Source organism: Bison bison, unplaced genomic scaffold (assembly GCF_000754665.1).
Source record: "Bison bison bison isolate TAMUID 2011002044 unplaced genomic scaffold, Bison_UMD1.0 scf7180017862979, whole genome shotgun sequence".
Classification (NCBI taxonomy): Eukaryota; Metazoa; Chordata; class Mammalia; order Artiodactyla; family Bovidae; genus Bison; species Bison bison.
This window is the reverse complement of record NW_011493551.1, coordinates 727,091-741,129: the sequence shown is the minus strand read 5'-3', so window position 1 is coordinate 741,129 and position 14,039 is coordinate 727,091. Positions and strand designations below refer to the sequence as shown.

Here is a 14,039-nt window from a genome sequence, read left to right as displayed (position 1 = left end):
TTAATATCTTCTGCTTCTGTTAGGTCTACCATTTCTGTCCTTTATCGAGCCCGTCTTTGCATGAAATGTTCCCTTGGTATCTCTAATTTTCTTGAAGAGATCTCTAGTCTTTCCCATTCTGTTGTTTTCCTCTATTTCTTTGCATTGATTGCTGAGGAAGGCGTTCTTATCTCTCCTTGCTATTCTTTGGAACTCTGCATTCAAATGCGTATATCTTTCCTTTTCTCCTTTGCTTTTCACTTCTCTTCTTTCCACAGCTATTTGTAAGGCCTCCTCAGACAGCCATTTTGCTTTTTTGCATTTCTTTTTCTTGAGGATGGTCTTGATCCCTGTCTCCTGTACAATGTCACAAATCTCTGTGCATAGTTCTTCAGGCACTCTGTCTATCAGATGTAGTCCCTTAAATCTATTTCTCACTTCCACTGTATAAACATAAGGGATTTGATTTAGGTACGCAACATTTTCTAGCCCCCAGGTTGTTTTCAGTGGCCGTCTCAGCCAGCTTCCCCCACAGGAAGCCAGTCTTGACTTCCGTCACTTGGAGGAGTTCTGCCTGTTCTTGAACTGCAGTAAATGGGCTCACACAGTATGTGTCCCTGATGTCTAACTTCTTTAATTCTGCATGTCTCTAAGATGCGTTCAGGTTGTGAGGATCCATAGTTTGTCCCTTGCCGTTTCTGTGGAGTGCTTCATTATATGCATGCACTGTATGTTTATCCATTCCATTGTTGGGCATTGGAGTGGTTTCCAAATGTGAAAAACATTTTGTGGGCTTAAGCATCCGTTTATTTCAGGTATTTACCCAGGAGTAGATTGCCCAATGGGCTTCCCACACGGCACTAATGGTAAAGAACCCACCTGACGATGCAGGAGATATGAGATGTGGATTCAATGCCTGGGTTGGGAAGATCCCCTGGAGGAGGGCATGGCAACCCACTCCAGTATTCTTGCCTGGAGAATATCATGGACAGGGGAGGCTGGTGGGCTACAGTCCATGGGGTAACAAAAAGTTGGACAAGACTGAAGCAACTTAGCACACAAGCAGACTGCCCAATGCCCATTTTGAGCCATTAATACTCATCTTTGGTGACACCCCTGGGTTTAATCAGGAAAATAAATGACATGGTTATCAGTGTCTGCCACAGGCTTGTGAAGAGAGTATGGTGGCTCGGGTGCCTTTTATTTGTCACCCCTATCCTAGAAAGAAACAAGAAGCAAAATAAATGGAAGGGAAAGGAAAGGAAAAGGATGAGAAACCACGGAGGCACTTCTCAAGTGTGAGCCAGCCACTCACTTGAGTCACACTTTGCTGCCCATCTGAGCTGCGGACCTCACAGTGTGGTCTGCCCCTTGATACTGCTTAAGTCAGCAGTTGTTTTACATCTATCGCCTCATATTGTCTTATCACCTGGGAAGAACCTAAGAGCCTCCAGGGAGAAAAGAAGAATTAGAATTAACTGACCTCCCTGAACCACTGATGCTGCTGCTAAGTCGCTTCAGTCGTGTCGGACTCTTTGCAACCCCATAGACGGCAGCCCACCAGGCTCCCCCGTCCCTGGGATTCTCCAGGCAAGAACACTGGAGTGGGTTGCCATTTCCTTCTCCAATGCATGAAAGTGAAAAGTGAAAGTGAAGTCGCTCAGTCGTGCCCAACTCTTCGCGACCCCACGGACCGCAGCCTACCAGGCTCCTCCGTCCATGGGGTTTTCCAGGCAAGAGTAGCTGAACCACTGCAGAGAGCTAAATGTCAAGCTTATTGAGGTGTCGAGGTTTCTTCCATTTCGCCACCAGGGAGTGCTGCTGTCCTGCTGTGTGAGCCTCCCTGACCTTGCATAACCTCCACAGTGTTCTCTGCCCCCTTTGGCACAGTGGGACTTCCCTTTGGTGACCAGCATTACACCCTTATAAAGAAAAGCGTCTGCATGCTGGTTTTGGGCACGGTGAAGAAAGAAACGGCATAGACTCCTCTGCAACTAAGCCTCTGCAGTGAGATCAAACAAAGAATCGCCTGAGGTGGTGACCTCTGTGCACAGAGAGGAATCTAACTGAGGTCTGGGGCCTTTGAACCCATGGGAAACCTCCCAGCGTGGAGAAAGAGCCTCAGGGCTTACACGGCAGAAAACCCTGCTTTTGCCTAGCAGGGTCCCTGAATTCTCCCTGCCAGAAAATGTTCTAACCACAGAAGGACATGATAAAGGCTAGCTAGGCAGCAGCGCAAGCAGCCTTATTCTGGAAGCTGGATGTTCTATTCTGTCTACTCTGTTGACATGAAAGCTACTCTTCCAGTAGAACAGAGGGACCGGGCTTGAGCCTATCGGCCTGTTTCACCAAGGCCTTGCACAGTGAGGTGGTTGAGAAACGACAACTTTCACCACATTTCATTTGACAAGTGCTTGAGAAGGGCGGGTAGAGCCACTTTAACACAGGAATTGACATACACATTTCACCTTATATATATAGCAGCTAAACTGTTGAATTGTACTAAATGTTTTTTGTCTTCCAAAATGTATTGCACAAAAAAAAAAAAAAAAAAAAAATTGGCATCGCTTGCTGTCTTATGGATAGGTAAATCTTGATTGTCTGGAAATTCTTAAGTTTGAACATATGGGGCGTTTGCCTTTCATTGTTGCAACACTAAAAGCATGTTCATTTGCCGTTCATCGCTGGCTCATTATAGAGTTAGCAGTCCATTTCACCTAACTGAAATGAATTTCACAGTTCATTCCAGAGCAGTTTGACTTGAATGGGTACTTACATAGTTGTACCTCACCTGACCAATCTAGAACCCCGGGAGCCACTAGCTTTTATCCTCTTTCCTCACCAGCATTTTCCAAAGCACTAAGCCTGCAAGGACCTGGGCGAAGAAAGCTTCCCAGAAGTTTGGGGAATGCTTGCTCCCCATCCTGGGCTCACGAACCCACTATGTAGTGACTGCTTCAGAGAAGTCTGACAGTGGAGAAACCCACTTAACCTCGTTTAAGCTGGCATCCCCCAGACTCGGTGACAACAGAATTATGTTTTAAATACAATCTCCACCCTATAGAAATGCTTTGTGAAGTGCTTGCCATGTTATCACTCTACCCAGTGTTTCTCTGTAGCTCATATTTAAGACATTTCTAAAACCCCGTATGTCCTTCACATCAAAGAAAAATCAAAGATTTGAGTAGTGAGCTAGAGATCTGACGTCCTCTTAATATTATTTTCAATATTACTTCATTTTTAAAAAGTACTACAAGTTTATTAAACAGCATCTAGAAAATTAAGAGAAAAGGAAAAAAGACATTTACGATTTCACCAACTAGACATCACTGTTCCTTTATTCCCTTCTGATCTTTTTCAATTCATGGTAATTTTTATATAGTTGTGATCAGACTGTGTAAATCCTGATCTTAAGCTAGTTTTTGGTCATGTACATGATTTTATCAATCATAATTGGTCTTGATGAGCTATGTTGAGTGAATAGAAGCAGTGGTCTAGAAAGAGGGTGTTGGTTCATGAGACATGAATGTTGGAGCCTTGGTGAAGATTCGGAGATGGGGTAGCAACCAAGCCTGAGCTCAGGGAGACTAGAGGCCATGTGGAGGTGGGGAAGATCCTGTCTTAGGATGGAAATGATTCTACCTCTGCAAATGTCATAAGCCCAGCTTCTGAGTAAGTCTCCTTCAATGTGAAAAGAAAGAGAAAATTGAAACATCAGATGACACGCTTCTACCCTTGACTTGGCAGAACCGGGATGTTCAACCCTCTCCTTGCTCAGAAAACAACTGCCCTCATGCTATTCTAGTCTCAGTTCCCCACTGGCCATGAGATTTCTGTTCCAGAGACTTGGCCCCGAGAGCCCTTCACTTGAGACCCAGCCCTGTTTGACCTTCTCAGATTCGAATCTACCCTCTTAATTCATGCCTCGGAGTGCCTGTGTTTTTCCTCTAAAGACAGTACTTATAACAATGTGTAATTACATATTTATGTGACTAGTTGATTAATATGTCTTCCCGGTTAGATTCTAAGCCATGTTAGGGCAAGTCTGTGTTGCTTACTACGGTATATCCAGTACCTACCACGGTAGATCCTATTCCTAGTACAAAGAAGGAATTCAACAGACAATTGCTGAGTCACATGGATGAATGAGGGGAGTTAGAACTATATGGTCCCTAAACTCCTTCCAGTCCTAAAAGACATGAATATGCACAGTCTAATATAAAGTAATACCATGGGGCTGAGTTCCAACCCTCCCCCAAACAAAAACCCCAGAAGTCAGGTAACATGTGAATTCACTTTTTTTGGTTTCTTCACACATATTGGTCCTTCAGAATCTTTCTTAAAAGCCCTGTAGTTTTAATGGTAACTTCAGCAACCTCATCGCTCTGTTTCTGTGAGCCCTTTAGAATAAACAGAGCTTGTCCTTTTGAATGACTCTAGTTCTCTATAAACAAATCAGGTCTGCATTAGCTACAGTGATGCTGGAAGCACCTGGAAACAATTAGGGACCATTTTCTTCTTTTCTTTTTTCTTTAGCTGGAGTTACTAGACCTTTAATACAAACTGCAGTTTTGTTGTCTATTATTTTTATTTTTTTAATTGTGGTAAAATACACAGAACCTACAATTGACCATGTTAACTATTTTTAAGTGTAAAGTGTGGCATTAAGTACATTCACCACCTCTCATCTCCAGGTGTTGCTGCTTTGTTTTTGTTGTTTTGTTTTTAAATCCAGTGGAGTGAAAATACTATAGTTATTTTCCAAGAGTATTTGAGGTTGAAAATTGATGCACATTCTTCCAAATTCTCCATTAAAAAAAGATAAAATTGCAAGCGCTGTCCTAAAAATAGCACCTTAGTTCCCAGTGACAAAAGCAGATGCCCCGCACAGGTTTGCAGCAGTTGGAAACCTTGGGAGCACCAGCCCAATGACCACAACACACCAAGAGCTGAGGGTCTTTCCTTAAACTCATCCCCAAAGCAGTGTGGACAGCTGGCCTCCACTGAGAGCTTCTGATGCACTGGGCACTCTGATAAGTGAGTTGGCAGTCCCATTCCATTTAATCCTTATAGCCATCTTCCAAGTAGCTATTATCACCATGTTACATATAAGGAAACTGATGTGTGGAGAGAATTTGCTTGCCAGAAGTCTCAAAGCTAGCAAATGGCAGATCTGGGGTTGAAATCAAAGCTGTCTGGCCCTTGAGCTAGCATTCCAGGGAAGTGGCAGGTTTTAATGAAGGCATGTGGTTTTGGACAGGGTCAGTTTGGTGCCTTAGAGAGAAACTTGTGGGGTTCTGTGTGTGCCAGAATGTGCAATGCTTGTGCTGTAGCAATATCCTGACAGGTTGCTAACTGCCAGTGTTCGGTGACAAGCTAGCGATTTAGGAAGTGGTGAGCCAAACAGACCTCAAAGCTACCTCCCCACCAGGTCCACAGGACAAAAACACTTTCCCAGGGGACATTTAGGTACAGCTAATGATTCTTCAGTATATTAAGGTCCAAGTTTGTTTGTTTTAATGTGGTCACTGCAAATTTACCCAGCAGCAGTTCCCAGACTTTAATGTCATGAGAACAGCCCAGGATGCCTGTTACGTGTGTGGATTCCTGGGCCCTACACACTGGAGGTCTGGGAATGAGAATGGGGAGCCAGGACCCAGAAGGCATCCTGAAGCAGAGGCCTGCCTCCCACGCTGACAAATTCTGCTGTCCTTCTTCACATCCTCTTCACATCCAAGCAGGGAGCCCACTCTACTCACTGAGTCAGCAAACTGCTGTGAGGCCACCCCAGTCAGATGCTGTGCTGGCCATAATTTAACATTTATTCTGTTGACAGTTTGGTTAATGATTGTCTCTTCCACTAGACTATACCTTCATGAGGATCAGGACCTGGCCAGTCTTGCTCACTGCTGTATTCCTAGGGCCTAAAGCAGAGTAGATGGTCAATGACTATTTATTAAATGAATGAATGGAGTGAAAGGTTAAAAAAATATCAATATATACAATGATGAATGAAACCCAGTCCTTGCCTCAGAATGCTTACAACCTGGGTGGCTAGGCAAGTAAGGCCATCAGTACAAAAGAGAGTTCTTGTGTTTTGTGAGATATGGTCAGGCATGAGGCAACCACTTTCCAACCAGGCTGAACCCAAAGTGGATCAGGCAGGAAGATGACAAGACTGGATCTTTGGAACTGGAGGGCTAACCTGAACTGGGCTAGAAGAGGGTGAGTCAGATGGAAAGAGGCAGGGAAAAAGATAAGTGGTGATTTGTCACCAGGCAGACAGGCTGCAAAGATGATAATGACAACACATAAGTTACCAACAACAAGGGTGTGTGGTGGGCCAGCATCCTGTTCTGCACTCCACACTGAGTTTACTTTATCCCACTCAATTCCTACAGTAATCTACAAGATATCAGTGATCAGCTCTGTCTTACAAATGGAGAAACTGAGGCTCAGAGAAGTTATGTCCTATCTCTATAAGAGCAGAGCTGAGGTTTAAACCTAGGTGGTGTGAATCCATGGCCCCTGCTGTGTTGCACTCCAAGCAGACAGAATCAATGATCCCCACAATCAGACAGGGATGAAGAGTCAGGAAATGTGTAGAGACAGCCAAAAGCCTTCCCGTTCAGAAGCATGTGGCCACCACCCTCTTTAAACAGAAGCATGGAGAGATTGTTCTCAACATGACATCCAAGGTGTTCCATCTTTATCTTAAAAGGTCCTCTAAGGAATCTAATGATAGATAACTATAAATAAATAAATTGGGAAAGGAGTATGTCAAGGCTACTTGTCACCCTGATTATTTAACTTATATGCAGAGTACATCATGCTTGGATGAAGTACAAGCTGGAATCAAGATTGCCAGGAGAAATATCAATAACCTCAGATATGCAGATGACACCATCCTTATGGCAGAAAGCAAAGAAGAATCAAAGAACCTCTTGATGAAAATGAAAGAGGAGAGTGAAAAAGTTGGCTTAAAACTCAACATTCGAAAAACTAAGATCATGGTATCCAATCCTATTACTTCATGGCAAATAGATGGGGAAACAGTGGAAACAGTGATAGACTTTATTTTGGGGGACTCCAAAATCACTGCAGATGGTGACTGCAGCCATGAAATTAAAAGACATTTACTCCTTGGAAGAAAAGCTATGACCAACCTAGACAGCATATTAAAAAGCAGAGACATTACTTTGCCAACAAAGGTCCATCTAGTCAAAGCTATGGTTTTTCCAGTAGTCATGTATGGATGTGAGGGTTGAACTATAAAAAAAAGCTGAGTGCTGAAGAATTGATGCTTTTGAACTGTGGTGTTGAAGAAGACTCTTGAGAGTCCCTTGGACAGCAAGGAGCTCCAACCAGTCCATCCTAAAGGAAATCAGTCCCGAATATCCATTGGAAGGACTGATGCTGAAGCTGAAACTCCAATACTTTGGCCACCTGATGCAAAGGACTGACTCACTAGAAAAGACCCTGATGCTGGGAAAGAATGAAGGCAGGAGGAAAAGGGGATGATAGAGGATGAGATGGTTGGATGGCATCACTGACTTGATGGATATGAGTTTTAGTAAGCTCCAGGAGTTGGTGATGGATAGGGAAGCCTGGCAGTCCAATGGGGTTGCAAAGAGTCGGACACGACTGAGAGACTGAATTGAACTGAAAGGAATCTAATCACTAAGATCTGGTGGACCTCAGTGTCTCTCACAGTATCTCCTTAATAACTTAATTCCATGGCAATGCCTTAGTTCCAGCCTAATCTGCCTTGTGTACACAATGTCAGGAATATCCTACCTGGTCTCTCCTCTTCTAATCTGCTCTCCAGCCAAGAAGAATCTCAGAAACACAATCTGTGCCCCACCTCCCTGTTTGCTTCCCAGGTAGCTCAATGGTAAAGAATCTGTCCGCCAACACAGGAGACACAAGAGATGCGGGTTCTATCCCTGGCTTGGGAAGAGTTCCTAGAGGAGGGCATGGCAACCCACTGTAATATTCTTCCTGGAGAATTCCATGGACAGAGGAGTCTGCAAGGCTACAGTCCATGGGTTGCAAAGAGTCAGACATGACTGAGCACGCATGCACACACCCTGTTTGAAATCTAAGCAGTGGTTGACAAGCATGACTGCTCATTAAAATCACCTGGGAAGGTTCTAAAACATACCAATGCCTGGGCTTCACCCCCAAAGATTCTAATTGACCCAGGGTAGAGTCCAGAAATGAGTATTTTTAAAAAGCTCCCCAGGAGCTTTTAATACGGAGCCAATCTTGAGCACTGCTACAGCTGAATGAGATATCCATCACTGAGCTAGGCATACTCAGATTGCAGTCTCCTCTCCCACCATTCCTTCCTGCCCTGTGTTCAATATTCTAGCCATGATGAACTGTTGGTGATTCTCCAGGATCATCTGTTTATTTTTAGCTGCCCCTCTGCAACAAATGGTATGGTCTTTGTCCAGAAAATGTCCTGGCTCACCTCCTGTCAAACTCCTTAGTGTTCTTCATTACTTGGCTCCAAGGCCACCTCCTCCATGAAGTCTTCACGTGGCCAGGCACAACTGGTGCCTCCTTCCTCTGGGCAGCTGTAGCACTACACCTACCTCCGTATTCACATGTCTCTATTGTTCTGAAACTGTGTACGAACGACTCTCTCTCCTACAAAAGGGTATCAGAACAGTGATGCTTCAGATAACTTTGGTGGCCACTTCATGTTTTTTGACCAGCATTTTTCTAGCTCAACCTGCATCTTATCTTTCTATTTCTTCACAGGGTCTTCTCTCCTACCACCTGGTAGTCCCACACAGCCCCTCTGACATATGCACCAACCTGGAAGTGCCAAGGAGCTAACCTCTGGGGCAACCCTTGACCAACAGGGATGGGAACCCAGGGATAAATCCCTAGAGCAGTAATTCAGAAGTGCTTTCTCCACAGCTCTTCAGAGGGCCCTAGTGGAATCGGGCCAATCATACTACTATAAAGATTCACTTTAGATGCAAAGACCTTGTTCCATTTTTCCAGGCCAACACAGTAACACAGAATCACAACAGTTTTGAAGACAACCATCATGAACAACAAAAAGTCATCATGACCACAAGTATTCACTGAGAACAGAGTCTAAGTCTGTCATGGGTTTGCCTCCTAAGCCATCTCCCTCACCAATGATGCAATAATGAACATATAAAAAGGTCAAATCAAGAAGGCAATCACATACTTTCAGAGCTGGTAAACAAATAGCAAAACCAAAATGTCATGAGGCTTCAATTGTGAGTGAAGTTTAGCCAAGAGAGCCAGCATCGCTGGATACTTAAAGTCAAGAGACCATTGACAGTGAGATAGTATCAGCCTTCAGTGCTGACAAGGGGACTACTGTGCACAGCCCCGCTGGGTTGAACGTGTGTGGCGAACAGAGGCCAATGTAACATGCAGGCCTCTGCTATAGAGCAAATGATTTGAGTAAGTGACTCAAAGTTTAGTATATTCAAATGCAAAAATATATATACTTTTGCATATGCATTTCAGGGCTTCCATGGATATGTCACTGCCCACACATATGTTTGTGTTTATTAGCACACTGGTCTCTGGGCCCTTGAAGATTTATTAACTATAATTCAAATGAAAGTTTAAAATCAATGTATTTACAATAAAAACTTAAACTTACTGTATGCTTTTAAATTAATGGCTTAAATAATGAACATATTACAAGGTATTAGTGAGATATTCATGTCTTTGAAATTGAACTTTGATGAATTTGAAAGGAAGCAGAAATAAATCACAGCAGAGTTAATGACCTTAATTATTTTTAATGATACACACACACACACACACACACACAAGCTCTTCAAATGTAGAGATTTTACAAGAAATCTATACAGCCATGAATTCATTTCAAATTACTATATTCAATACATGTATGTGGTCTCCAGGGGCTTTTTAAAAATTGACCTTTAAATTGATTTCTTTTTAATATTTTAGAGACGAGGAACAAGTCTTCTCCAGACTCTTTGACTTCCAAAGTGCTTTATACAGAGCTGTCTAGTAAAGTTTATTATTTTGGTGATAGTGATAATAATGGAGTAAGAACAAAGAATGCAGTGTTCAGTAAACAAAGAGTTCATTGTTTCCACAAGGAAACAAAGAGTAGGAAGTAGAGATAGTACTAGAGTTATGGAAACCAACACAATATATCACAGATCTGGATGTGGTGAATAAAGCATTTGTCTCTGTTAGAATACTGATTTAATCAGTTTGCTGAACAATCGTAAAGACAATTGTCTTTCCATCCCTAATTGATCCAAGGCATTCTCTCCTCCAGAATAAGCATCCGCTACCATTTTTCTCACCTAGTTCAATGGAGACTGACTTGCTCCTGGGCTTCCAGAACCTCAACTCCTACTGCTTTGATTTACCATAACTTCCCTTTCCCTCTGCCCCATCCAAGGACCCTAAAACACATGTATACACACATACACACACACATACTCAGGGGTTTGAGTTACCTTAACATTTTCTGGCAGTGCTTTGTTCTGGGTCAGCCCCAGAGCGAGCAACGCTATCACAGCGATGATGCAGGAGAAACCAAGGATGCTCAGTATGTTTTTAGAGCAAAATACCTTCAGTTCAGATTCTAAAATCAAAAGAAGAAGAGAAAACATCAATAAGAAATGAACAGACATTGATTTTCCTCCCCTTTCTGTACGGCCTTGTGCTGGCTTTCTGGAGACAGCAAAGACAGATAACAGGTGATCTTTATCCAAGAGGCACTTGCAAAGTAATTGGGTAAAAGTTAAAAAACATAAGTATGTTTCTGTACTGTGATGAGGGCCAAAACTGAGTTAGTGGCTGTGGTAAGGAGAATGGGCAGACTTAGGTCAATGATGAGATACAAGATAAGAAGGAAAAATCCCAAACTGGCAGCTTGTTTACTAGGTCATATAGATCTATCTATATTGACTTCCCTGGTGGCTCAGACGGTAAAGCGTCTGTCTACAATGCAGGAGACCCGGGTTCTATTCCTGGGTTGGGAAGATCCCCTGGAGAAGGAAATGGCAATCCACTCCAGGACTATTGCCTGGAAAATCCCATGGACAGAGGAGCCTAATAGGCTACAGTCCATGGGCTCGCAAAGAGTCGGACATGACTGAGCGACTTCATTCACTTCACTACTTCACATAGATCTATCAAGGTTAAAGAAACAAAGAAAGCAAAGATGGCCTTCCTCATTTTTAAAATCTACCAAAATATGAGTACAATATTAAAAAGTATTCAGAATGTATCACCAAACAAACATCAAAGTCCCTTTGCTTCATGACATTTCCTGGCTTGACCTTCAACTTCAACCACCCTTACATGTTAAATAACTGTAGGTAATAACATAGGGGCTGTGGAGTTTTAAACATTTCATCATTTGTACTATTTTATCTATCCTATAGATACTTTCATCATCACAGGATGTAAAAAAGTTGCAGAAGGAGAATTCTATAAAAGGCAAATTTACTTTGATCAGGATAAACAGAGGCTGCGGCAGTGGTGAATAGGAAATGGGATGGTTACCCCATTCCCTCCACTCTCATCCCTCCACTCTAGCTTCCCAAACTATTCCCAAACCTTTTCCTAAGCCTTTGGGGAAGAAGGACAGGGTCGCGTAAAAGAAAAAAAAAAAGCATGTGGAAATGAGATGGGCTCTCCAAAATAGTTTGCACTTCTCTAAGAGAGAAGGCAAGGGATTGAAGCAACTGAAAGAGGAACTCGAGTCCCCTCCTCCTCTTTCTCTCTTGCTCAGCAGTGGCAGCTATGCCAACACAGGAGCTCCTCCTTGAGCTCGTGAGCACAAGCTTGGACTTAATCCAAAGGGTGGTAATTGCTTGGGTCTCCAGTCTGCATCTACCTCTAGAACCTTGAATCAGTCTGTTTCCATCAAGCCAAACAGTACAAAACTTAGGGGGGAAAGTTTTAGCAACACCATTATCTATTTCTTCCAAACAAAGGAACAATGAATGAAATACACAATAAATGAAATGTCCCCCTCCTCCCTTCCCAGAGGAATCTCAGTTTTGTTCAGATGCCAGCCGCTCCCCTAAGCAGCCCATATACCTCCTGGGAAGGGCTGACTGTTCTGCATAACCTCCTTCCCTCTTCAGTAACTGGTTCAACAGTGGGCATATACCACCAAAACAGCCTGTGAGACCCTGAAGGAAGACTGCTGGGGCAAGTTTAGGAAAAGAAAGGAAGCATTCTCTCTTCTTCGTCAGACATGGTCCAGCCAATGATGGTAGAGCAGAGAGATGGAAAGAATTTGAGTTCTTGAAGCATTTTGAGCTGCTGAAACAACTTATCCTGATCTGATCCTCTCATGAGACTCAAGCTTTGATCCAATTAGAGTGATGATTTAAATACCTTGAAGCTAAAACATCCTGATACAACTGTGACAGGAATGTCCTTTTTGCTGCCAGGGCTGCGGAATCTGGAAAACAGCCCCTTAGCTAATTTTACCTATCTTGGTTCCTGAAGTGGTGATACTGACAAACACAGCTTATAAGCAGCATGTGTTTTAGATGAAAACTTACAAATCTAATCTAAAAATTGCACACTGCAACAATAGTTCTACTATAACAGAATTGTGAATACTCCCTCAAACTGTTCAAAAGATCTACCTATTCTTTTGTTTCTGTAAATATGACAATTTTGATTATTTCATTTTCCTTTCATCAATTTGGGTGCTAATCCAATGAAAATGACCAAAAAGGTCCCTGCTCATTGGAATGGCATCTAGTTGGGAAGATGAGTGAGTGAAGTTGCTCAGTCGTGTCCAACTCTTTGTGACCCCATAAACTGTAGCCTAGCAGGCTCCTCTGTCCATGGGATTTTCCAGGCAAGAGTACTGGAGTGGGGTGCCATTGCCTTCTCCAGAGGATCTTCCCGACCCAGGGATCGAACCTGGGTCTCCCTCATTGTAGGCAGACGCTTTATCATCTGAGCCACCAGGGAAGCCCAGATAAGTCAGAAAAGAAGTCTGCAGATAATGACTTGAGGTCATGAAAAATGTGGAGGAGAAATTCAAACCAATAAATGTTATAGAGTGACTTGCAGCAGAGTTGGGGTGGGGAGATGAAACTAAGGGTCAGGAAAGGCTCTCTGAGAAGATGACATTTAAGCTTAGACCTTAAAGGAGAGAAAACACCAGTTATGAGAAGGAGAAATAACATTTCAAGAAGAGGAAGCAGAAGCTGAAAAAGCCCTGAGATGGAAAATAGCTTGAAGTGACTTTGTTTCTTCCTTTTTAAAATGAGAATATTTAGTATCATTATTATCACTGAACCGTTGAAAGTGTACTTTTCCAGGGAACCCTCCTACACTGTGGGTGGAAATATGACTTGGTGCAGTGACTATGGAGAACAGTATGGAGGTTTTGCAGAAAAATAAAAATAGAATTACACGGGAGCAAGACCATCCCCAAGAAAAAGAAATGCAAGAAAGCAAAATGGCTGTCTGAGGAGGCCTTACAAATAGCTGTGGAAAGAAGAGAAGACAAAACAAAGGAGAAAAGGAAAGATATACCCATTTGAATGCAGAGTTCCAAAAAAATAGGAAGGAGGGAAAAGAAAGCCTTCCTCAATGATCAGTGCAAAGAAATAGAGGAAAACAATAGAACGGGAAAGACTAGAGATCTCTTCAAGAAAATTAGAGATACCAAGGGAACATTTCACACAAAGATGGGCTCAATAAAGGACAGAAATGGTATGAACCAAAAAGAAGCAGAAGGTATTAAGAAGAAGTGGCAAGAATACATAGAAGTGTACAAAAAAGGTCTTAACAACCCAGATAATCACGATGGTATGATCACTCACCTAGAGCCAGACATCCTGGAATGTGAAGTCAAGTGGGCCTTAGGAAGCATCACTACAAACAAAGCTAGTGGAGGTGATGGAATTCCATTTGAGCTATTTCAAATCCTAAAAGATGATGCTGTGAAAGTGCTGAACTCAATATGTCAGCAAATTTGGAAAACTCAGCAGTGGCCACAGGACTGGAAAAGGTCAGTTTTCATTCCAATCCCAAAGAAA

At 42.8% G+C, this 14,039-nt stretch overlaps 1 protein-coding gene across 5 annotated transcripts in view; it reads right to left on the bottom strand.

Moving 5' to 3' along the window:
• Positions 1–14,039, bottom strand: part of ENTPD1 (ectonucleoside triphosphate diphosphohydrolase 1) — a 104,966-nt gene that overhangs the window by 37,986 nt on the left and 52,941 nt on the right. For all 5 annotated transcript variants that reach the window (XM_010832993.1, XM_010832996.1, XM_010832997.1 and 2 more), the window contains exon 2: positions 10,476–10,603. In XM_010832993.1, the coding sequence (XP_010831295.1) occupies positions 10,476–10,603 (128 nt within the window). The remainder of the gene's footprint in view (positions 1–10,475; positions 10,604–14,039) is intronic.